The following is a 26914-nucleotide window of genomic DNA, read 5'->3' as shown; positions in this document are numbered from 1 at the left end:
TGATGATCAGGTGATGTTAAAATGGCTCCTTTCATGTGGCACTACTAAAATCTGTAACTTGAGGGGAAAAAGAAGTGGTACCCCCTCCCTATTATTTTTACTAACGTACTTTATATTCTCTTGACCTGAATTTTCTTTTTCAGTTGAACAGCAAAAGTGTTGGATTGTTTAATAGAACATTAAAAAGGAGTTTAATATTCTGTAGAAATTAGATCTGCGGGAGTAAAAGAAGCATTTATAGAATCATAGAATAGTTTGGGTTGGAAGGAACCTTTAAAGGTCATCTAATACAACCCCCCTGCAATGAGTGAAGATGTTTCAGACTTTCAGTTATCTTCAGAAAATATAGGGGCTCACCAAGACCACTGTCTTGCAGTGGCTTTTGGTTTGCTCACTGCTTGAGACTGAATCCATAGAATCATAGTTTGGGTTGGAAGGGACCTTTGAAGGCCATCTAGTCCAACCCCCATGCAATGAGCATGGATATCTTCAACTAGATCAGGTTGCTCAGAGCCCCGTCCAACCTGACCTTGACCTTCCCGGGATGGGGCGTCTACCACCTGTCTAGGTGACCTGTTCCAGTGTTTCACCACCCTCATTGTGAAAAACTTCTTTCTTCTATCTAGTCTAAATGTACCCTCTTTTAGTTTAAAACCATTACCCCTTGTCCTATTGCAACAAGCCCTGCTAAAAAGTCTGTCCCCAGTGAAACAGATGGGGGTTCTTTTGTTCAATTTGTAGATACTGGGTCATAGTGATTATAAGTACCATAAATAATTTTATCCACCAGCTGCCTTTTAGAGGTCTTAGTCATAGCTGTTGAAATGCTGCTTCACCAGCTACATTCATACATTCTAGGGTAGTTCCACTGATTATAGCAAAAGCAGAGCCTACAGTTTTAAACAATTCTCAGATGTCAGATGCTGCAGTTTCACTGGAAGGCTGCAGTAAGGTCTCCCCAGAGCCTTCTCTTCTCCCGGCTGAACAACCCCAACTCCTCAGAGGAGACCGATTCCATCCCTCTGATCATTTTGGTGGCCCTCCTCTGGACCCGCTGCAACAGGTCCATGTCTTCCCTGTGCTGAGGGGTCCCAGAGCTGGATGCAGTACTCCAGAATCCAGTCAGGGCCTTTGCTTGCTCTTCTCATACCCAGTCAGTTTTTAAAGCCCTTTTTTCCCTCCTTCTATTGAAGTTAATGGAAGATTTGCCACTGATTTTCAGTGGTAACAGGGTTATATTCACAAACAACAGAAAAGATGACTAGATTTCTCCATTTCCTCTCTTCTGTTTCACTCCTGGGATTTACTTCCATGCTATCTATGGTGGTAAAACCCAAGTTATTCTTCTGTCTGGTTTTTTACTTTTAAAAGCTCTACCATTTTATCCATCTACATAGTTGCCTTTGGTGCTAAGATACTGTTCTTTCTCCTGTTGTCTTCAGAGACTTGTTTCCCCTCTGTTGTTCTCATTCCTACCTTGTGGGTTTTTACTAGGCTGCCCTTTTATTCCTGTTGACCCCTAAACCTTACTTTTTACACTTTAAAAACGTATCTCCATGAGGCTTTGTTTGCATTGCCCCAACCTGTTGTAGGGAAAAGCTATTCCTAAAGATGTTTGAGTTTAAGATAAGTTTGTATTTCATTTTTTTATGGGGGACAGTGTCCAAAGAGTGTACTGCTCTGAAGGATGTGTGGCATGGAGAATAAAGGGAAAAACAAAAGCTACATCCATGCCCTCTTCTGTGAGTTTGAAACTTTCCCCTGACTACTTTCAGACCTTGCTCCCCTCTATGTACCTCTGTAGTCAGCTGATAAAAAGGAAGAGGTTTTATGTTAAGACCAGTATCCTCCATCCCTACCTTTTTCCTTCAGCTCACTGAAGGCGTGGGCTGCGTGTTATCCCTTACCATGACCATCTTTCAAAAGGAGGAAGAACCTCCCCTTACTGTCCCATAAGATACTGTATTCCACAACAGAGGAGCTCAAGTTTTTGGTGTAACTTAATGTATATGACTGTGAATGGTGAGAGCTTGACCTTCCCCACTACTTACTGTCTGCAATGAAGCAGAGACTTGGAAGCACTAATGCAGTGATTTATCCTACACTGAAAGCTATGATCCCTCTTCATACCTGTTTCTGCCTGATAATTTTCATGTAAGGATTCATTATCAATAATAACAAACATCATTAAATGGAGGAGGTACGAAGGCCAGATCAGTATTTGAGACAGCTAGCTATTACTTAGTTTGCTTGTGTATTGCTATCCCTGTGATGCCTCTTTGTCTGATGCTCTGCTTTCCAAATAAAGAAAATGGGGGGGTTGTTTGTTTGGATTTATTTATATCCTTCCTGTAGGTATAAAATATAACATCTGTTTCCAGTGAGGTTGTTTTAATTTGTCCTGTGTGCTCACTAGTCTCTGGTGATTGAGGGTCACTGAAGACATAAATATGGCTTCTGCTCAAGGTTGAGAAGCCAGGAGTTCAACAAAAAATAAAAAGAAACCCCATGAAGCCAGAAGCCTTGCAGCTGCTGGCAATTAGGACTGTCATTGGCGTTCCCTCCAGGAGCCCTCTGCTAACATACCTATGGTAGCATGCGGCAGGCAGCTGCGTTCCCACAAGGCGGGGATGTAAACACAGGAGGAGGGGGCTTGGTGGTTCATTTGAGCAGAAGGAGGCCAAACAGGTGTATGGCTTAAATGGTTCCCTCAAGGTATTGTCAGATGCTGGAGAGTTACCCTCATGTCTGTAAGAGGCAGAAAGTTTCTTTTTCAGTTGAAAAGCAGCTGATGCAAGCCTCCGTTTCCTACAGACATTTGGAAAGAATTGTGCAGACTTTTCTACTTTCCCAGCAGTTGGATGGTCCCGGGGTGGAATTCACTGGACTTGCTTCATTTGATCATTTTACCATTCACAGTTGTTTTCTGCTTCTTATTTGACAAACCATATCTAATCTATGCTATTTTTTAAAAACTTCTGTGGTTATCATAGAATTCCCTTGGTGCATGTGGTACTGAATATTATAATGAAATACAAACATATACGTGTTAGTTGCATTCTGTAGCCTAGCATGTATGTAATTATGTGAAAGCTATTATGCTTGTTTGGTAAAGCCTAGTTTTAATGAGTGCGTAGCACTGATGAGATGCAGTTTTCCAAATGTTAAGTGGAGTCCACGTGGTTACAGAGTAATGCTGTACTCTTTTTCAAAGGGAGTTTTCCTTGGTAAGAAAGACCAGTCGTTTTTGGAGTCTCTTTTACACTTCATTACACTTGTGCAGATGCTACATCAATTAAAGGTTGGTACAAAGTAATCTGGATGAGACTGTATAACTAGACTCCAAATAATCTATTGCTGGTAACAGACCGCTATATTATCTAGTTCCATATTTGTACCACATTGTATTTCTTCTCCTTAGTTTCTTAAAAATTTCTGTGCATATTCATATTTTATTTTAAATTTAACAGTCCTGATATTATTTCAACTTACCGTAAACCAACAAATCAAATCCTACAAAGCCAATATAAGATGCAAACAAAGCAAGAGAATCTTGAGACAAATGACAGAAACACAAAATTGGGCTGAATTAATTTCTTTTATATTTTGCCAAGTGGCTGTAATTGGGGAATAGTCTTGATTTTGTTTTTAAAGACCTAATTATTCTGGGAAGATTAACAATACTTTTGACATTTTGACTAATTCTTTTGCAGTTTGGCCTCTCTATCCAGATAATGGTGAGAATCTTGAAAGAATGTACACAGTCTGAGTGCACACAAGGACAAGTTTTCTTTTGTGAGGACTTCACTGCTGTCTAGTTTATGGTGCTGGCAAAGGGGATTTACTTAAATGGAGTTGAGCCCTTGCTGTTCTGCTCTTGATGAAGAGAAAGGTACAGGAGTGAAGCACTCATGAGTAGCTGTTCTCCATAGCTAAGCATGAGATACAGTTTCCTTTCTGTTTTTCTATGGGATGTTCCATCATTCTTTTAAAGTGTAAAGCTTTGTATGTGAGGGGGTTTTCTGTCATAAGTAGAATATACAGGTGAAAAATACAGAACCAAAGTCTGAGGAGGAGGTGACCCCATTGCCGAGAGATAAGGCTGTGATCTTGCTTTGGATATAGCTAGTGATTAATACAGTCATGACTCCATTCAGGAATCTATTTTATAAGTCAATAATAATAAAATAGCTGGCCTAATATGAATGTGTAGTTTACATGTGGTTGATACAGTGAATATGGCACAGATCCAGTAGAAAATAGGTGGTCATCTATGTAATTGGAGTCTCACAGTGTGTTCATGTGAGGGCGTACACTGAAGCTACTTAGACAAACCTGATTTTGCATTCCCCAATGCTAGACTGCTTTATGAGGTTGATGTAAAGAATTGTGCAGGGGGTGTGTGTGTTTGTGTGTATACACATTACAGCTGAAATAGATCTTTGTAAGCTTTTTGTATAATCGGAGGCTTTGTCTTTCTTTCAGAGTCATGTTAGAGTTCTTGAAATGTCATGCTTACTTCTCCCTGTAGAAGATTGTTATCTTTGCCTGAGGCTTCAACTTGAGATGTGTTTTCCATCAGAGCATCCAGTTTAGCTTGGAGCACTGGTTCTTACACAGTTTATTTGTCCTTGGGTGTTTTAGCATATCTTAGAGATAAGGGTTGGTAGTCCAGGAACAGAGTAATGAAGCATGCAAGGTCAGCTACCACAGTAACTAGTTAGAACTGACCTGACACCAGCAGCACATCTTTTTATCCACGCCTTTTAGTTTCTCCACATTTGATTATTTTACTTGGAAGAGAAACTAATTACCTAGCTGCCTCTTGACTTTTTTATCCTTCCTTTCCACTTCTCTGTAAGATTTAAGCCACATCTGTTTCTTACTAGTCATTTGATGTGCACTTCTAACAGAGAAAATGTTTTATTTTTTTGGAACCTTTTACTCTGCTTTGTTATTCATGCTGTGACACTTCTCTTAAATACTTTCCAAGATGTGAAATCTAGGGGTTTATCAAAAGCAAAACCCAACCACTTTATTTATCTGAATCTTGTCTGAAGATAAAGTCTTGAGGCTGAATGATGATGAGTTTTTATTTACATAAACAGGTTTATAAAGGATGAATCTAGCTAGATGTGCTCAATTTTTAAGAAGTTTAAATACGGAGATAATGTTTATCTAAAAGCAGAAGAAGAGGTGCTTTTGTTAAATAAATAAATAATTACAGAAAGAATCCCCACTCCTTTACTAAACACCAAAGTATGATGTAAATTATGTATATAAGTAAAGTTTTGCAAAATTATTTCAGGCTTCGCAGGATGACAGCATTTTCAGAGTAAGTGTGGATTTGCAGCAGCAGAAGCTGGCATCACTCCCTAGTTTTAGTAGGAAACGCCCCAGGTGCACCTTGCATGCCTATAGGTACCAATGTTGCAATGATCAATGCTGATTCTGCGTCAGGGTTGCTCTGTGATCTCTCCAGCGGGTTTTCTACAGTGCTTTTCTTTCGTTTCTTTTTCCAGGGGCAGAGAATGATAACTGCAAGTCACACTTTTTCTTTTTTTAATTTTTGTAAAATTCTTTTTCTTTAGAAAGGATAGCCACAAAGTCATGTATGTTCAGCCACAGTGAAAAAAGATCTTCTTTGCCCACCAGTATCAAAATTCTCTCTCCTGAACCACATCCTCTTCACCCTGCTTTGAGCGAAACTCAGGACTGCTTCTCTCCATCTTTGTCTGTTACACACAGAGTCTGCTAGTGATTTCTTTTCTATTTTGTTTACTTAATTCCTGCTCAGGTCTTGCCTTATGGTCAAGTAACCTTTCCAGTTTTTGGTGATCTCTGCATAGAAGAGGCTTAATTTACTTAGAATGATTTTAATGTACTCTTTGACACTTTATTGTGTAGATATACTTAAAACATGGCATGTTTTGCATGCATGTAAACTTTATAACCCAGGATGCTTAGTGTCTGCCACAGATGTTTTCTATGTGAGTTCATCTTACAGCATTAGGAATATGCAAGACTGTGATATTGCCTTGTGCCTTTGTACTGTTCCATTCAGGTCCTGGTATCATCTGAACAGTTACTGGCTCTGCCTGCCTGTACCAAAATGTCTTAATCTGGGTAGCTGCGTTTACCTTTATAATCTTGGCAAAATAGGATTTTGAGCATAGAAATGATAAGACTACCAGGTGACTTCAAGGTTTATTTTTTAGGCTAGCTGGGGGAAATTTTGTACCTGCAAACATTCATTCCTTTGAGGTGTGTAAGCATGCATACCTCCCAGTGGGTTGTCAGAACTTTTATTCACAGCTGTGGTGCAGCATCAGGATTGAGCATCCGGAAGAAATTTAATTGCTACTTATATTGGCCGAACAAATACAGTTTTAGGGGTTTCTTTTGTTGAGCATCTGGGAAATAACAAGGGGAGTGAAATCAATACAGGTGGTGATAAAACTTGAATTACTGCAGTTCAGCGTACACGGCATGTTAGTACTAAGACATAATCTTGCCAGAAGACACAGGTGAATGGATTCATTTAAAATGAGCAGAAACTGCTTTCTGCTCAGTTGTTGAATGTAGGGGTTTTTTTTGAATGGTAATACATGAAATTGTCACCTCTTTTTTTTCAGTGTGTTGTTTATTTTATGTTTTTTGGACAGTCTCCTGGTTAACATGCAGGGTATATCCTCAAACACTCAAAGGAATATTAAGCATATGCAGCAAATTGTCACAGTTTAAAAGTCGGGGTGAGGAGGGCTACTTTTTTTTAAAGGGACAAAGGGAAAGAAAAAAAAAAAGATCTGAACTTAGAAGTCTACGTGAGTTTATCCCACACAGGGAGGATCATGTGGCACAAGAGATTCTGAGTACCTGGGTAACTTATTTCAGAGGTGAGCTACCGGCACCCAACCTGCAAAGCTGATGAGGAGAAGGGGCACTTGGCCTTCGTATGAGGTTCAGCCATAAACAACTGGGAGCAATAACTTCCTAACTGTTGCCACCTAATAAACAGATCTGTCTACACTCAGAAGCAGCTCCCATAAGACCTCTGTAACTGATTTTTAGTATTCTCTTTTCAAATAAATATTTACACATATCTACTCTGTGGGTTATGTTATTGATTACAATATGACTTGTTATTGTTGAGAAGGCTTTATTCTTCTAAACAAATAGAACTGAATAATATCTCCCATTTTACTTAATCTATATTCTTAAAAAGTGGATTCCTCCTTTCTTCCTCACGACATCTTCTCCAGGAATTAAGTGGGTTTTTTCCAGTTTAGAAGACTTAAAAATCCGCACCCCCCCTTTTTTTTTGTTTTGTTTAAATGTATAAAAATATGTGTCTGCTATTGTGAGTAGGCTCATAAGTGAAGATTTTCACATATTGGACATGGTTCTGGGCAACTGGCTCTGGGTGGACGTGCTTGAGCAGGAGGGTTAGCGCAGATGACCTCCAGCAGCCCCTGCCACTCTCAACCATTCTGCAATTTTGTTATTAATATATGGATAAATAGTATTAAAATTTGTAACATCTGATGTGAAGAATATGTGTAGTCTGGTTAAAAAGCTTCAACTCTAGCCCTTCTTCATAAGGTAACATAGAATCATAGAATCTTTGGATTGGAAGGGACCTTTAAAGGTCATCTAGTCCAATCTCCCTGCAATGAGCAGGGACATCTTCAACTAGATCAGGTTGCTCAGAGCCCCGTCCAACCTGACCTGGAATGGGGGTTGGGGGATGGGGCAGCTACCACCTCACTGGGCAATCTGGGCTAGTGTTTCAGCACTGTCATTGTGAAAAATAAAGATATGATTTAGCTTTAGAGATTGCCTTCAGAAACTTAATTCACTGGTATTGCAGTGATAAAAGTCAGAATTTAGTAACTGAAACAAATAGACAAATAGCATCTTTATAAGAATATTGAAGAAGCCTCTAGATGGCTGAATATTTTATGTATTTTGAAAACACCTCTGGAGTACCGACTAAAATCTGACAATTACAAAGTAAACCTGAAATAAAGGGTTGCAGATATATTATTTCAGCTTACAGATTTACTGCAGAGGACGGCCAATACTGGAGAGCTGCTTATTCAGAGGTTTACCCTAATATTTCAATGCACAGTTCTAAGCTTATTTTAGGATTTAGGACATGTAATTGTATAGCAGTTGATTTCCGATCATTGTTGCAGTATCAGACTGGCTCTCACGTGTTCATTGAGTCTGTCCTCTTGAAACAAAGAGTATTTTTATTCCCTTTTTCCCTGTCTGTGAAACAAAGAGTATATTTAATCCCATTTTACAAGTGGGAAATAAAAGCAATCAATAATTTAATATCAGGAGTATTTGTGAATTTGGGCATACATCTAGATCCTGATTTCTCTTTTTTCCTCCATGTGTTTTTTTCTGCTGTATCTGGCTTTATATACAACTTCACTTTAGAAGCGTTGACTTCAACTGCAGCTATAATGCTCAGTACTTCTGCAAGTCAGATCCAAAGATCTCAACAGAAGCACCAAAAAATGGGAAATATGTAAATAATGCCCAAAGGTGAAAAAGCATTGAAGGAACTTGTTAAGGAACTTGTCCATTATCTTTTAGTGATCCTGTGATGTCAGATGTGGAATCACTCACTCCAGTAAGCTGTGCATGCAGCAGTGGTAGAAGGAGCCTCTGGAAGGGAAATAATTGCTGTAGATAGTCATGAATCCTGAAAGACACTGAAAGCTTACATCTAGTGGTGTATATTTTTCTTCTTTCCGTAATTTGTGTCATGTTAATTGTTCATATTTTCTTTTTTTAGTTCTCTTTCATCTACAGGTAGTGGTTGAAATCTCAAATACACTGCGAAAAAATAAATGTGCATTTTTTTTATGGTCTCATTGTCTTATTTTTCCTGAAGTCTGTCATATCAGTGCTTTTCAAAATAAAGTAGTGAATTTTGATTTCATTACTTCTCACAGGGGAAAAAATGCATTTTGTACGAACTGTTCACTTACTTACTTTTTGTTACTTTTCTTCCTGATAAAGCAGTGAAGAAAGTGTGGTATCAGAACATTTACTACTGTAATGTCAAAGCATGGCAATGACCTAAATAGAGCTGACACAGAACAGCTTTCCAGACATATGAAATGGTAACAGTCAAATATTCTAATTAGTATAAAAACACTTGATGTATTTTATTGAAAGCTTTATTTAAAGATAGTAAATATATCCTTTTTGAGAGTCTGCTGGGGATGGTGATGACAGTATTTTTTAATAATTCTATAATAATAATGATGATCACTTAAGGAGCTAAGGTGTTAACAGTGTGTTTTTATTTTTTCTTTTCACAGCCCACATACTGGGTGGCAGAATTACCAGCCTGATGTGCCCCGGATTCCCACTGCTTGCATCTCTGTGGAAGACGCTGAAATGATGTCCCGGATGTCTTTCCGGGGCACTAAGATCGTTGTGCACCTGAAGATGGGGGCTAAGACCTATCCAGATTCTCCTTCTTTTAACACTGTGGCAGAGATAGTTGGAAGCAAGTACCCAGAGCAGGTGAGTGAGACCATACAAAAATAAACTCATTTTGTTCTTTAAAAATATGAAAAAGGAACCCCCCAAAAAACCAAATGCCTCAAACAAGTAACTCTTATTCACGTACTCTTCTACATTTCAAATAATTTGGCTTTTCAGTCTTTTTCAGGTAGCAGGTTTGAAACCACCAGGCTCAGTTCTATCATACTAGGATATATTTTAGAAAACTGTAAGAATTGCTGTGTTCTAAGAACACAAACTGCACACAATTTAGCCTCCTCCTTTTTGTTTCCCTGGCTTAAAGCTCACTTTAAATAGTACCATCTGCATAGGATTACAAAGAAGCATGTATGTAAGCAGAAGTGATATCCTAGCACTGTAACAAATACAGTTATTGTTTTAAATAATAAGTAGTAAGTTAAGGTTGCCATAATGATTTGTGCTTGGGGCTTGTGTATTGTTCTGTTAATAATCTTAAAGTGGTTTCTTGATCAGGCAAATAAGCCAGGTTCTGCTCTCCAGAAATCAAATTGTTTGCCTGAGTTTTTCCTCAAGTGTAAAAGTGAATGCAGGATGTCAGTTTAACTTTTTTGAAGATGATTTTTCTTGTGCAAATCATTGCTGCATTTAGCAGGAGTTGTACGTGTGTTAGTTCGAAGGAATAAACCATCTGTGCTAAAAAATATCTTAAAATTCTTTTTGAACACTAGTTAAGCCTAAATTGTTGGTTTCCATTTTAAGACTTTTCTTCTTGCTTTCTGTTTTCTTCCAGCTTCTTAGCCAAAAATCATACAAACTAAATTTGTAGTGCTGAAGGATTTGTGCCTGGTATGAGGTCTTCTTGTCAGCTTACAAGATGGAATGAATTCTCTGGCAGTATGGTTTATTGTGAAAATGCTGATGCAACCTCAATTACAGCAGCGCTAGAAATTGCTGCTAGAGTACATCTACTGGGCCATGATTCTTTTTCAAAAATTGTAGTTTTCTAACTTCAATGGAAAAGAAGAATGACTATCTCTGTCCTTTAAACAAGGCATAGCTCTTAAAATCTTTTATCTTTTCTGAGATGGTAGTTCTGTAGCTCTGGCCTGTGATGTCTAGAGATCCTCAGTGTTAGCGTAAATGTTTGGTTTCAGAAGCTTGATCACTGGGCAGGGAAAAAGTAACGACCCTCATGGTTTATTGGTTTACATACCATCACCTACGAGTCTAGCTTCATGAAGCATATATTTACCAAGTTAAAGGCAATGCCCCCACTACTAAATTAGGGTTCAATTAATTTAATTTTGTATCATCTGAATTTTTAGTCATGCTTCTAACCAGCTAATAGGCTATGTTTGGTGTATTTAAAAATTCAACATTTCAGTTCAGGTTATGAATTTCCAAATGTAACCTTCAAAGATGTGTTAAGGTGCTTGCCTGTACTTGATTTTCTCTTTGCTCTCCTGCTCTGTTTCTTTAAGTAATGAAACGAATTGAGATCTCTTCACTTCTTCCACTGAGAAGCTCAGTTTTTTGAAACACTGGGTAAAGACTTATTTACAAGCCCCCTGCTGATGTTAATGAGAGTGGTAGTGGACACACTTTGAAAATGTAACCAAGAAACAGAAAAATAAAACAAGTGAATGTTTAGGTTTTTTAGTACTCAGTTCCTCTTGAAGCCTTAATGGGTACTTCACCACACTCGTTCCACTGCGTTACTGCGGTAAAAATGGGAACCATCTAGCTATTTAGGCAATAAAATACATTGCAGACCCAAACTCTTACAATGCCTTTTATGCTAAAGTGTTTCAAAATGCAGTACAAATCCAGGGGAATAGAAAGGTGCCATTTCCACAGGCCAAAATTTCAATTTAAGTTTGGAATTGAAACAAAAGCAAATCTGGATCTCTGAACTCTGGGTGAGAAATCAGCAGCGGGTGGTATTACTCTTACAAAGGTCTAACAGTTTGAAATTAGGCTGAAGCCTGTGAAACATAACTGGTCACAGGTATTGCAGCAAATTATAACTTAAAAAACTGGAACTCAACTGAAAATTAGGGTTGCTGTAGGATACTGAAGAAGTCTGGTGAGAAGTGATGAAGTTCTAGATGTAACTGCACATTAGGCATGCTTGTATTCAGCTATATATTGACCAGAATTTAATATACTGTGTGATTTATAAATAATTCATTAGTTCCTCCTGTGAGATTTTAGCATGTTTATTAAAAATAATCACCAAGAATCAAAATCATATTTGTCTGAAAATTTTATCTATTACAAGCCATATTGAATATTATTACTAAAGTCCTTGAAAGGGGAAAATGATTTAGTGGTTTTTCTTACCTGTTTGGTTTTTTTTGCTGTATTTGACCACTCTTGCAGCATGTCCAGTTTAGTCCCTCCTTTTTAGGTAATTTTTCTGAGTGGTTTGTGTGGATTCCTGCATTTAGCAATGGAGGGGAAAAAAAAAATAGAAAAATGTTAAGGAAAACAGAAAAAAGAAAGTAGTTTAAATACTTCTGACATATTTTCCTAAAAGTTTGCTTTATTTCAGACTTAGTGTTCTTAAAGTTGTGTAATACATGCTTTGTTTTGCTGTCGCAAGAAATGTTTTATATCATCAAAATTGATAGTCAGAATTTTCAAACTTGCAAACCTGTGTTTAGGCACCTATGCTTAACTTCAACACATTTACATTTCTGAATAACTTAAAGCAATAAAAGAAATATAATTACTGCTTTGTGAAGCAAAAACCTCTTGGGAATGCATTCATCTTCAGAAGTGATGATGTGGCAAGGGTGCAGATGTCCTGTTGCTTTTTGAGGCAGCTCCACACCCAAGGCATGCAGGTACTTTTGCAAAGTTAACCCCCTGATACTTCAGGTTTCTGTTCTGATTTCACCTTTCTGTTCAGCCGGCCAGTACCAGTAAGTAAATGCTTTAGCATCAATTGCTCCAATTAAGAAAAATGCACTTTGAAACCTACTCTAAGTTGCAACTTTGCACTACCAAGTTTTCAGGTAGCATAGAAAGCATCTGAACAGAAAAAGGAAATGGATTTTGTCATGCAGTCAGTAAAGCTCAGTGTCTCACCAATGTCTGTTTATTTCTGCATTATCCCTTCTAAGTTAGGGAAGGGCTGCTCTCCCCAGACAGGACCCTTGCTAATGTCAGAGCGGGCATGACTCTGCATGTTCTGAGCACAGACATCTACTATCCTCCCTGTCAGTCCTGAGGTCTTGCTTTAGTGCCTGTTGAGGCCTGAATCCCTGTAAGTGCCCAAAGGAGGTTAGCTAGTGCCCATAAGGTAATGAGTTCAAGATCAAGCTTTTCTTCCTATAAACAGGTTGGAAGCAGTGGGACCAAACATGCTATGACTTGATGCCCTGGCAGCCTTTCTGAGCTTGGGATCACATTCTCACGGTGCTTAGGACAGCAGCAAGAGTGGAAAACCTGTGGGTTGTGGGACTTAGCAGTCATACAGGCTTAAATATGTTGATGGTTGAGCCAAAGAGTTTGTGAAATTAGAAAGTTATAGTAGCAGAACCTGCTGAGATCCATGCTACTGCAGGTTAGAGACATTTAAAGTCCATCCCTGACTTTTATCTTGCAGAAGGAATTTTTGAAGCGCACCATTGAACCTGGGACAATGGTGTTAGCATCCTTTTGTACTGTATTTTGTATTAGTGAGATGTTTTATTTAAACTATGTAAGTTGACACTGGAGACTGACTGACTGACTGAGAAATTCACAAGTTAACTAATGTGGCTTTCGTTTGAAATTCAGGCAGACCTGGCAGTAAAACATGTTTGTCTTCTCATTTTAATACAGATGTAACACGATTGGTCTTAAAGTGCAGAAGCAACCATTCCCATCTTTGGGGAAACACTATAAATAGTGGCTGTTTCTTGTTAGTCTGGCTTCAATGTACCTAATGTGCCAAACATGGAACCACGAAATGTATGATTAACTGAAAAGGTATCAAAGTGGATAAAGATACAACTCTTCTGTAATCCTGACTTTCAGTATCTTTCCACACGGCGTATTTCTTGGTGCGCAGTGCTGTTTTAACTTATCTTGCAGTTACTAAGTGATGGGAAAACTATTTCCTAAGTGGCCTACAAAGTACATAAATTTAATGGTTCCTTATTATTCTGTGATCTGGCATCAGAGCACAAACGGAGGGGCTCATAAGTGGCTTTTTTGAATCCTGAATACCTGTTCCAGGAATTCACTCTACACGGCTTTTTTGCCTCCTGTTTTTATGGAGTGCCATATCTACAAAATGTACCATTTGAAAAGTGACCCTATTTTGAACACCACAGGCATAAAAGACCATTGAGGAATGTGTTGTAGCTCTGAGCCAAGTTTGGACAGCACTTTGAAAGTGGCAGTCCTAGGAATGACCTGAGAAGCAGAGAAGCTAAGGTAATAGATTGTGAAGTTCTTTACCAATCTGTGATTGACATAACAGAACCTGTTCCACAAAGGAAATAGCAGCTTATTTACTTTTTCATTCTTCTTCCATTCTCTATTTCAAAAATCAGCCCACTCTGGGAATCTGTGATACTGGGCAAAGCTCCAGGGAACAAGAGAACATGAAAATTGTCCAGGCTTCAGAGCCCGTTAGGCTTTCATGCACATAAGGGAAGAAATAATTTGTAGTCCAAAAAAAAAAAAAAAACCCAACACACCCAACCCCAGGAAAAAAAAAAAAAGACTTCTCTGAAGATGTGTAATACTCAGTACAATGTTATTTTATGGCCTGGCATCAGTTCTACATATGTTAACAAAATGTCTATCCATTAGCCCTTTGATGAGGCTTCCAGATATCCCTATGCTCAAACTAAACCATGCATACAATAGAGCTTTGAGTAGAAATGTTTTAAGAGCCTGGTGCCATCACGTTATGGCTCCATTATCACATTTTCTCCATGTGGATTGTTTTGCTATTCATTCCAAAATGTTGAAGTGTTTGTAAGTGCACTTCTGTGAGGCTCTCTCCTGTGACTGTAAGCTGATGCCTGCCACTGCTAGAATTTAAGAGAATTTAAAAGAATTTAAGAGATGATTATGGACATTGGGTTTTGAGAGCGCCAGCCCATTACTTCATGATAGCAAACTGATGGGAAAGAAGAAGAAAGAGAAATGGTGAAAATAAATAAGAGAAAGGATAAAGAAGGAACACTGGCATTGTTAGGAAATGTTTTATTTTCTTTGATGTTTTTGTATCAGTATTTGCTGAAAGAACTAGTACTCTGTGTGTGTGTGTTTGTTTTATTAGTAACAGGACTTTGCACTATTAATTGGGGGGGTTGTTTTTATAGTGTGCCTTGAGGGAGTGGCAATACTGCTGTCATTTGTTCTTAAACAGAGGTCTTGTAGTGATGAAAACAGTCAAATTAATATCAAACTGATATGGAGGAAAATTTTTCTTTGTAACTTGATCATTAAATTTTTTTTTTTTTTTTAACTGCCAGAAGGTTGACCAAATTTTAAGTCTAAAGTGCATGCTAAGTTTTGTGGTGTAGAGCTTGGCAAATCTAAAACTTGAATTGCCCATTTAAAACCCAAGAGCTGACTGAAAGCATTTAATTCTGCTGGGGAGAACTTGGCAATAGTTTGCCTTCTGACTCTGAATGACCGATATGTCGTAAAGCAGACATGGTTTTTTGCAACCTTATTATCTGGGTATGCAACAAATGCATCTTGAAAGTGATTTGTACATATGTGGTTGATGTCATTAAGGGGCAACAGTTAAAAAGCACTGTTCTACTTAGAGTGTGTGTCTGAAATATCAGTGGAACAAATTAATTTGTATATATGGAAGAAAGATTCAAAACAGCTTACATCTTTTAAAAATTATTTTCCTGATACAATTTTGCTGGAAGACATCAGGTCAGGTTCACCAGTGTAATGTGACATTTATAATGTTCAGATGTTTTAAAAATTACTTAGACCATATCTATGAATGACCAGCTGAGACTGGGGGAGCACGTCAGCATGGTAGCAGTCTCTGCTGATCTTGGAGACACCTGAATTTGCTGTGTCTCTCAGCTTGGTCATAGCAGAAGAGAACTGAGATGTGCTACACTCGGTACAAGCAAGCCAGCAGCTCTTTGAAAGGGTCCTCCTCTTGCCAGCTGAGGCACAGTAGCCATCAGTGCATATGGGCTATTGCAATATGAAGGAAAAATGCATTTGTTTTAGTTGCCATCGACCCTGGGTCTCCAGAGGGAGCAGGACCTTTTTAGAGTGTGCTAACTCAACTCGCTGGCATGCAACTGGTGATATCCTAGGTTACTACAGCACCACTGTGACAGGAACAAAGGATGAGGACACGTAGGTGGCCTTGACTACAGTCAAGTGGTGGTTGGAGAAATTGATGCTGTCTCCCTGCTATACATGTTCCATCTGGATTCTCTTGTTCCATCTGGATTCTCTTGATGTAAGCTCAGACTGTGCTTTCTGCCTTTCACCTGAGCTTGGGCATGGATATCACCATATGCATGTCATCTGGCTGCCTACCCCAGCCTCTTTTTCTTTTTGAATCCAGTCTAGTATCAGCCCAAAACTACTTGCTATACCTTTGCTCTGTGCACTACTCTTTGGAGCATTTGGTTGGATTTTAACTTCTCTGCTTCTTAAACTGCAACCATCTAAATTGATGTTAGAAACTTGATGTTAGAAACTAACTTGATGTTAGAAACAAACGTTTATGGTTCTTGTTCAATTGGTCAGCAAATTTATCTGAGCACACAGTTTTGTAGTCCTTCTGATGATGTGAATATAAGCAGATACACTGTAATATTTTTTCTTCCCACCCGTTCCTTTGTCTCTACTCCCACACAGCAGTTTAAAGAATTATGTGGGATTTTATTTCAGTAATAATTTAGAAATGCACATAGGGTTTACAGAATGGTTGTGAAATCTTGTTTTCTCAACACTGAAAATCTTCTAAAATTACACTGGATCCTTCTTGCATTTTAATACACAAGAGTATCTAAAGGGTAGTCCTGGGTTTGGCAGCTCTGATACTTGCTTGAGGCATGAAGGAAGAAACCACAATATTGAGGAGGAAGGAGGAGAGAAACTATATCATCAGTTTTCATTATGAATAAGTAGGTGCCAGAAATGCTAGTGCCAAGTGCCAAGAGTTAGTTTAAAAACAGCCATTCACTACAGAAGTAGTCAAATAGCTGTAGTAGTGTGTTTGTATTTGTGAGATGCAGACTGTATGCTTGACCTTGTACAGCAGGAGGCTTACCAAGATAGTTCTTGTCCTAGTGAATCTGCAGTCCAGAAGATGAATACAGTGATAAAAAACCCCATCTTTTCCATGCAAGTCTAATGGAAAACTGCATGTCTAAGAGTGTGTGGGTTGGATGTGGAAGGCTGTTTGACAGATTCAGAGGTTGTCACACATGGGACCAATGTGGAGGAAGACCTCACAGTGAAATTCTAGATGGTGAAGGGAGCTAACATTGTTCATGGAGTGAAGGGGAAATGCTAAAAGCAGTGAAGTCTGAAGTGTTCAGGCTGGGGCTCAGGTGAAAGGGAGAACGAACTTGTTCTGTTCGATCACACTGAAATACTGATAGTGGAAGTGTTATGCTAAGAAATGTGTGGTTGCAGCAGCTGGGAGAGGTGGTTACTCAAGGATGTAGCAGAGTATCTAGCAGAGTTTGTAGTTTTGGTGGGCAGAGAGATGGTATTCTTGAGAAATACTGAACCAGCTGCAGAATTGCGGGTAGACTTGTGAGGGTTTCATGCATCACATTGCTGCTTTGTTGAGAACAAGGAGTGCGGAGAAAGCAATAAGCTGACCACAGTTGATGTGGTCTTTAAGAGAATTCATCTCAAGAGCTTGTTTTGCTTCATTAGTACGTGCTTCAAAATGTTTATACCATTTATTGTTTTTTTATACCGTTGTTGTATAGGGTTTTTTATGCAGTTTCATTGGTCTAGAAGGAGTCCCCTAGGCTTCTGAGACCTGACAGGCCTTGCACTTTGCCACTGTAGCTTTATTGTGAGTGTAGTCACAATGATGCAAAAGTATTTATTATGGTTTGGCAAGGCAAAATACATTGTAAAGCACATTATACCAGTAAAATTTGTCCAAAATGGTTAAATGTTAAAGAACTTGTGGGGCTGGCAGGCATAAATCTTAATTAAATCAAAGACTGAGTTCTGTTTATAAAGTTTCTCAAGTATTATCAGTAATTAAAGCAACAAGATATTATGATGTAATATGTAAGTTATCTAGAATTTCATTGTGCGCAAATATAATTATAATTCATTGTAACAGATAGGTGGAAATTTTGGATGAATTCCTGATTTACATGGTTGACTCTTTTCAATAGTACCTGTCAGAAAAGTAAACTGGTTTACGTATTTAGGACTGAGAGCCCATTTCTTCTTTATTGAAGTCGCAAAGAAAAAAAAGGGCATGTTACAGGGTCTTTAACAGGAAATGTATTTTGTACCACAGGTTCTGTAGGCTTGCTTCTTCGTACACACTGAAAAGTATGTTCCTCACAGTCTGCATTTGCTTTTCCTGCTAGTTTTTATTCTGTCATTTATTCCATAGGCTGGTTTACAAATCTGAAGAAAAATAACCTAAATGCATATTCTTCTGGTAGTCACATAGTCCCTTGACATCTGATTTCTATCACAATGTATGAATTTGTACAACCATCATTGTGAAATATTAGTCTCAAGAACAGTGTACAATGTCCTGGTATAAGTTACCCAGAAAAAAACCCCTATGTCCCATTTCATCTAATGATACATATATTATCATATACAGGGTGGACAATGGAATAATATCATGATGAAAGATGAAATAGTCTGTAAACCATACTGCTTTAGAAATTGCACCACATCAGTGTTTTTTCCTACAGTGCACATAAGCAAATAGAATTAGGATTTTCCTTGTATTTTAAATATTTCAACTCAGCAGGGAAGAATATTAATGCTGTCTTAGTACTTCTGTATCACTTAAAATTCTGGGCCATATTTTTAAATGGTGTGCCTGGTCTAATGATCATTGTGCTTAGTTTCTCTTTTCAGCAATGTTAATTGGACAAACATTTTTCTCATCCTCTTCGTGTGCCAAGTTTAATGTGCTGCTTGTGGGAGAAGGTATTTAATGAAATAATATTCCTTCACTGTAATGGAATTTGATGCTGTTATATATATATATATATATATATATATATACACACATATGATAGTTTTAGGACACCTTCTTCTGTAGTGTGCTGCTCGGCAGAGCAGAGCATATTCTACCATTCCAAATGGGAAATGTTTGTCATCCAGCTTCTTGCCAGGAAAGTGATTACTGAGCTCTAAAACATGATGTCCTCCCTCCTCTTCTTCTCCCTTTCAAATAATCAGTAAGAGGACCTGAGATCATGGGGTTTTTTATGAAGGAAAGGAAAAACAAGATCTTGAACTGTTGACAAGAATATTCATTTCTGTCTTATCTTAGAAGCAGATACTACAGCTCGTGGTCTGTTCTGCTTGTATGATTTTCTTTCTTGGCATTGTAAACCTGAAGTCAGGGATGCTTGGATTTATGTTCTTCACTTCTGCCTGAAGTCCAGTGACCTCAGTTTATATATGCTGAAGTCCTCAGGGATCTGTTCACTTAGCTGGAATTAATAGTCAGACGATACTTTATTTGACTGTCTCTTAACACGTTCCGCAAGTTGTTCTGCAAGTCTTTCTGTAAGGCTGCAGCTGTTATACTGTGCATATAAATAGGCTATAGTTAATAAGCCTATTTATAGCAAGCCTGAGATTTTTTTCTTAGTCATTAGAGTTTCCAACCTTCACATAAGTTTGACAAAATAACTGGATTGCATCCTTACCCACTAAGTATCGTGCATTTGCTTTTTCATTGATTAATTTGGTAGGTTAGTTTAAAATTGCCTAGACAAATTTAACTACTGAGTTTCAAGAAAGAGATACAGCTAAGTATAAAGACATATAAGTAAGATGACTTTGATAGATTGACTAAATTTCAACAAGGTTGGTAAGGACAGTATTCTAGATTATATGAAAATATATAAGTTTTGTATTCTTTTATCTGTGGACTTTGTTACACATACAATTTCCTGCTAGAGATGAACATAACAGCCCTCCCTGTCCCGGCAAAATACCCAGAGAGCCTTTTAGAATGCGTGAGGTTTTGTTGCACAAAGTCAGCAATGGCTTGCACTCAAATTACTTCCATTTTTATTTATTTATCTGTAGCAGGTTTTTCTGTGAATTAAGAAGTCGTCAAGGGAGTTCTTGGTCGCACTTCAGTGTGACCTTCTGGATCTGGTGGTGACTGGGCCAGGGTGAGGGAATGAAGAATGTCATTGCAAGCGTTGCCAAGATCACAAAGATAAAGTACTAAATACTCTGGAGGAGAGAAGAACAGTTTAGAATAATCTTGGCAAATTCATAGAAATCATCAATACTTATCAACATGAAATGTGATTTGCTTTTCTTTAGGAAGCAGAAATTGAATGTACACTGTGCCCCTGGCAGTGTGGCTCGTACAGGGTCCTTGCCATGTTCGCTGGGAACAGTTGTAAGGTACGTAGGACTCAGCAGGCCTGGTACAAATTGTGCAATAAAAGTAATGAGATGACATCCAGCTTTTCCTTGGAAAAGCTGTCTTGACATGTGAGCAAGCATGTTTTAGACAGATCCACAAGTTGAAGGATTGAAAGGTCACACTTGAAGAACGTGTTTGTGCAGAGATGAGTGGAGGCACCTACACAATCTTCTGTGAGTGTGAAAAGCTCAGGCTGCTGAGAGAGCATCTGATTGTATGGCGTGCTGTAGTTGTTGCAGTTTGTTTCAAAAGCCTCTGCACTAATGAGATGGCATTATTTTTCTAGCTGCCTATGCAGCATATTTAAAGCTCATTTACTGACCTTTCAGCATAGGATTCTGCAATATCACAAAGCACGAATGTTAGCTATTTAAGATCCAGCCAATAATATATAGATGGGAAAACACATAATTTGCATGTCTGTCAAATTAAATCACTTGCTACTAAATTCGATTTTGATAAGGAATCCAAGTTTGTGTTGAAACCACAAAGAAATTTCAGTTTTGTTTTCTAATGGGAAACTTTTCCCTAATTGGGAAAGGCTGCGTATGTTTAAAGGAAAAACAACAAAAAGTTTCAACCAAACCTTTTCCTGCTTAACTGAGGATCACTTAATGCATTTAATTACGATGATCTTCGAAAGCCACTAAGAAGTTGAAGAAAAAGCAGCTAGCTTGCAGTAATTTTAGCTGTTTAAATCCAGTGACATTGAATCTATTGAAATTGCTGTAAAGACAGTTTTAGTGGTTTGAAAGAATCTTCTTTGTCTATAATTGCATTTTCATTTAAACATGTATCTTTTAGGAATAGATAAGGGTTTCTTCTCTCAGGGTGGTGCAAAAAGATATTAGTCTATTTTCAATAACTTCAGTTTGCTGCTTTGAGCGGTCTAAAACCTCTTGTTGAATCTTTGAAGCGGAAAACCGATCTTTTTTTTTTTTCTTTTCCCTTATCTGAAACCACATATTTAATTGTAATGTGGATCATAATTGCTAATACCAATTTAAAACTGGGATGTTCAACCAAGCAGAACCAGAGATCAGGGGATTATCCACACTGTGCTGAATAAATACAGTGTGTTGCTGTATGGATGCAACACTGACCTGGGATAGGAGTGTAGTGAGAGAAGGTGATGTGGTGTCTTTCCTATTTCGTAACTCAAAGCCTCCATCTCTTGTGGTGTAGAATATGAGACATCTTTGTCCTCCTTTTCCTTGGTGAACCATCTGCAGTTATAAACTCTACTAGATGATAACCCACAGAAATTATTTATCTGAAATTATTAGCAGAGTGCTGTGCAATTTCACTAAAGTTGACCTACTGAATTAAGTAATTAAGAAACCTTAGTTTATCTATGGCTCTCTAGATAGTCCTGTGAAGTCCTTCTATTTTTTCAGGGCTGTCTTCATTTTCTCTACAGTGTCTCAGGTTTAATCAAACCTTTGCCTGTAGAAGAAAATAAAATTATTTTCTGGTACAGGTTTAACAAACATGCATCTTTAAAGATTTTGTTCTGCAGGTGAAATTGGAATTGGTTGGATGTGTGTATCAGCACAATAAGATCAATGTTTAAAAAAGTGATAAATCGAAAATGTTTATCACAATCCTCTTTCTTGGAACCTTGAAAGAGAGATCTGAAAGTAACTAGGCTTTTTTTCAGAGTTTTTTATACTGTTTTAATGCTTTTTGAAAAGAATAAAAATTAAGCAAAATTGACTCAAACTGTGAGCAAAGGAATTAAACAAATCTGTGTCAAATTTTCACATGCATAGTAAATGGCACAAAAATATTTATTTATGATGAATAAAAACACTCTTTAGGTAACCTACCTATCACAAATGTAAAAACAAAGCAAATGGGAATTCAAGATACCATAATGTGACCTGCTGTTTCAGTCTTGGACCTGGAGATACAACCTTCACTACTGGAACAATACCCAGACAACAGGTAACGCACTGCAGTTCTAAGTTTGCATGGGTGGGGATGCCAAATTCTAGCTCCCTTCCTGTCACATCCTATCATCGTAAACCAGCAGCCTTCCCCCAGACGTAATCCCCACCATCTGGTTTACTGCAGTCCCTTTTTGAAGTGGTGTGGATAATCTTTCCTCTTTCTCCCATTTGTTTGAAATTAATTGCAGGAAGAATTGTTTAGCTGTGTGCTACAGCCAGATTCTTGCACTGTGGCCTGCAGAGTACCAAATGATGGAAACCTTTTTGGTGGTCGACAAAATGAGTCAGCTGGTGGGCAGGCTGCAGTTTTGGGAAGAGGAAGGAAGTGCTGTGCAGGTCTCGAGACCGTGACCTCTGAGCCTTTGGTTCAGTCATGAATGGGCTGTCATTTTGTGGGCCAGAAGCACGTTTTCGAATGAAGAGCTGTATTGAAATACCCATTCTGTTTCTTACTGTCAACCTTATTTATTTTTGTGACACTTTAAGTGTGCATCTGCTCTGCTGTTCCCCTGCTGAGTGTCTGCACGCGTGGTGAACACACCTTCCCCAGCACTGCTGATTTGGGCTGGGGAGTGCTGACTCTACAAGGGCAAGTCGTGGGGAAAACTGGAGGCAGTTGGAGGTCAGGGTTTGCCACTGATTGTTTCTAAATAAATGTTTCCCCTTCAGTTGACCCCTTGATGTAATCCATGCAGTGCTAGTCATATGAGGCACGTGTATTCCAACTACAAATTTGAAGTAACTGCTCTGTGAGTTCAAGGTGACCTGCAGAGAGTTGCCTCTCCTACCCAGTATTGTTACCTCTTTTCTGATTTATGTGCTGAAAGGAAATGGGTGAGAGAAGTGTTCGGAGAGTAGTTTCTCCTTCAGGTATTGTGTGTTAAAGCAACTCCAAAGAAACTGAATGTGCCAGCTGCTCTTCTGTCCTGAACCTCTCATTCACAAGCAAAACCACAGAGGGACTATGCAAAGGCTACTATAAGCTTGTCTGACAGAATTTAACCTACAATTGGCACGGTCAGTGTCCAGGCCAGGAGATGAGCCACCTGTCTTGCAATGTTAATGGTTAAAAGAGCAGCGACAGTCATGTCTTCCTGAGTTCTCTGCTAAAATGCTTTAAGTCCTTCCTGAAGCAATCCTCATGAATGGTGATGAAACTCCTATCATTCAGTTCTCTCTTCCTGCTTTTCAGCAGCCTCAGAGAATTGTGGCATGAACTGTTAAGACAACATGGACTCAAGCACCAATAACATGTGGATGAAATAAGTCTATGTGTTCTTTCTTCCTCACCACATATTTCTATAGTAATAGGACCAAGACTGTGTTGATTTTGTGCTTAGATGAGATCAGTTCATGAATGAAGAAAAGCTAGATGAAAGTGAATTTGAATAGAGGAGAGCTCTGGTGGGACAAAAAGACATTGTGAAGAATGTGCAAACCTGGTACTTCTGTCTTTTACTGAAGGTATGTACCCTATACTGATAAATTTGATTTAATTGTATTCAAGGTATTGATCCTTCTCTACTGCTTTTCAATTCTATGGGCCTGTGCTATCTAAAAACATAGGTTGAAAATTGTGAACTCAGTAGGTATGCTCCTCTTGTATGATGGGCCACATTCTGACAAAGCTGTTGTAGAAAATGTTACTGCTTAAAATTGGTCCAAGCCTGTAGAATTAAATTCCCCAGGAAAAAAAGGCTTTCACTGACCTTATGTTCCAGAGAAAGGCAGCTTCCTTTGAACTCACTTTCTCTGCCATACAAATACAACACCATGTACATCTGCAAACACTGTTCCTCCAGCAAAAATAAACAAAACTTTTTAGAAGACATTCCAATACATCCTTTTCTCTCCTTGGAATAGGTTAAAGGAGAAACAGTATATGGCAGATACTCATCCTGCAGAATGTTACACTGCCAGTGGGTGTTTAACACATGCTCATTACAGAGATTGATAGATAGCCAGGGCTACTCTGGTACTCCAGCTATGAGTAAAGAGTTTTTTATCTACCTACTTTGGAAAAAACAGCTAAGGATGGCTCTAGTGTTATATTTTAGTCCCTTACTTTATGTCTGAAATGGCAGAGAAAGATCAGGCTTTTGGGAGTATGGGGTTCTACCTGATTGAGGGACACCAATCCCATGAAAATCTTTACCAAAAATTTAGGGCGTCTCCCCAGTAGATAGACTGGTAGGTGAACTCAGGATGAGAAGCAGGAAAATCATAGGATCATAGAATCATTTAGGTTGGAAAACACCTTTAAGATCAAGTCCAAGCATTAAGCTAGCACTGCCAAATCCACCACTAAATCATGTCCCAAAGTACCACATCTACACAGCTTTTAAATATTTCCAAGGATGGTGACTCAACCGCTTCCCTGGGCAGCCTGTTCCAGTGCTTGTCAACCCTTTCAGTGAAGAAATTTTCCCTAATATCCAATCTAAACCTCCCCTGGTGCAACTTGCAGCCATTTCCTCTTGTCTTATCACTTGTTACTTGGGAGAAGAGACCAACACCCACCTCGCTACAACCTTCTTTCAGGTAGTTGTAGAGAGCAATAGGGTCTCCCCTCAGCCTTCTTTTTTCCAGACTGAACAACCCCAGTTCCCTCAGCGGCTCCTCATAAGACTTGTGCTCTAGACCCTTCACCAGCTTTGCTGCCCTTCTCTGGACACACTCTGGCAACTCAACGTCCTTCTTGTAGTGAGGGGCCCAAAACTGAACACAGGATTTGAGGTGCAGCCTCACCAGTGCCGAGTACAGGGGCACGATCACTTCCCTGGTCCTGCTGGCCACGCTATTGGTGATACAAGCCAGGTTGCCATTGGCCTTCTTGGCCACCTGGGCACGCTGATGGCTCATATTCAGCCAGCTGTCAACTAACACCCCCAGGTCCTTTTCTACTGGGCAGCTCTCCAGCCACTCCTCCCCCAGCCTGTAGTGTTGCATGGGATTGTCGTGACCCAAGTGCAGGACCCAGCACTCAGCCTTGTCGAACCTCATACAGTTGTCATTGGCCCATTGATCCAGCCTGTACAGATATCTCTGCAGAGCCTTCCTACCCTCAAGTAGGTCAACACTCTTGCCCAACTTGGTGCCTGCAAGCTTATTGAGGGAGCACTCGATCCCCTCATCCAGATAATTGATAAAGATATTAAACAGAACTGGCCCTAGTGCTGAGGTCTGGGGAACATCACTTGTGACTGCCATCAGCTGGATTTAACTCCATTCACTACAGCATTTTGGGCCCAGACATCCAGCCAATTTTTTACCCAGCCAAGAGTACACCCGTCCAAGCCATGAGCAGCCAGTTTCTCCAGGAGAATGCTGTGAGAGACAGTGTCAAAGGCTTTACTAAAGTCTAGGTAGGTAACATCCACAGCCTTTCCCTCATCCACTAGGTGAGGGTCACCTTGTCATAGAAGAAGATCAGGTTGGTCAAACAGGACCTGCTTTTCATAAACCCCTCCTGGCTAGGCCTGATCACCTGGTTGTCCTGTACATGCTGCATGATGGCACTCAAGATGATCTGATCCATAACTTTCTCCAGCACTGAGGTCAGGCTGACAGGCCTGTAGTTCCCCAGATCCTCCTTCTGGCCCTCTTGTAGATGGGCATCACATTTGCTAACCTCCAGTCCACTGGGACCTCCCTGGATAGCCAGGACTGCTGATACATGGTTGAACGTGGCTTGGTGAGCACTTGTGCCAGCTCCCTCAGTACCCTTAGGTGGATGCCATCCAGAACCATAGACTTGTGTGTGTCTAAGTGGTGTAGCAGGTTGCTAACCATTTCCCCTTGGATTATGGGGGTTTCATTCTTCTCCCCATCCCCATCTTCCAGCGCAAGGGGCTGGGTACCTGGAGAACAGCTGGTCTGACTATTAAGACTGAGGCAAAGGCGGCATTAAGTACCTCAGCCTTTTCCTCATCCTTGGTGACAGTGTTTCCCCCCACATCCAATAAAGGATGGAGATTCTTCTTAGCCCTCCTTTTGTTGCTAATGTATATAGCAACATTACAAAAACATTTTTTATTTTTTTTTACGGCAGTAGCCATCCTTGCAGTCCTCCTGAATTGCCTGCCCCTTCTTCCAAAAGTCATCAACTCTCCTTTCTTCCCTGAGTTCCAGTAAAAGCTCCCTGTTCAGCCAGGCTGGTCTTCTTCCCCACCGGCTTGTCTTTCAGCACATGGGGACAGCCTGCTCCTGCACTTTGAAGATTTCCTTCTTGAAGAATGTCCAGCCTTCCTGGACTCCTTTGCCCTTCAGCACTGTCTCCCAAGGGACTCTGTCAACCAGCCTCCTAAACAGGCCAAAGTCTGTCCTCTGGGGAAAATGGTATGTGGATGAAGTTTTCTCAGTTTCTATCTGTGCTGCAGAAGCATTTGAGGAGACATTGTCTTCTTTCTGCCTGTAGCATCTGGACTGATCAAGCACTTGGAAATAAAAATCACTGGGAAGTAGTCTGGCATTTGTATTTCCCCATGTAGAGAAATGCACGTCCATGGTGGTATACAGCCCAGAGCAGCCGTCCCTGTGAGGGTTCACACACGGGACCCATCACGTAAAAGAAACTCAAATCCCAGTCCAAGAGTGCGAGTTCTGCTCTCAGATGAAGTCATTCCTTTGCCTGGGGATTCTCTTGGATTTTGTAGTCCTTGCAGATGCCCAATTATTCATGATGCTATTAAACACTGTCTTTAAACTTAGTTTGTCAAAAGATGCACTAGGCCAGATCCATGACTCATGATGATCTGTATATTTTTTTTTCCTCGTCTTTCTTTTGCTGGAAATGAAGCAACTTTTCAACAGCTCAGCAAATACCAAATAGTAGCAGTCT

At 39.4% G+C, this 26914-nt stretch overlaps 1 protein-coding gene across 1 annotated transcript in view; it reads left to right on the top strand.

Annotated features, from left to right (window-relative positions):
* CPQ (carboxypeptidase Q) overlaps positions 1-26914 on the top strand; it is a gene marked incomplete at its 3' end in the record, with an annotated part of 150580 nt that overhangs the window by 32029 nt on the left and 91637 nt on the right. Inside the window, exon 3 of the mRNA XM_082014824.1 lies at positions 9342-9549. Within this exon, the coding sequence (XP_081870950.1) occupies positions 9342-9549 (208 nt within the window). The remainder of the gene's footprint in view (positions 1-9341; positions 9550-26914) is intronic.

Source organism: Phaethon aethereus (genome assembly GCF_964289735.1).
Source record: "Phaethon aethereus genome assembly, chromosome: 2".
NCBI lineage: Eukaryota > Metazoa > Chordata > Aves > Phaethontiformes > Phaethontidae > Phaethon > Phaethon aethereus.
This window is presented reverse-complemented; position numbering and strand designations above follow the sequence as displayed.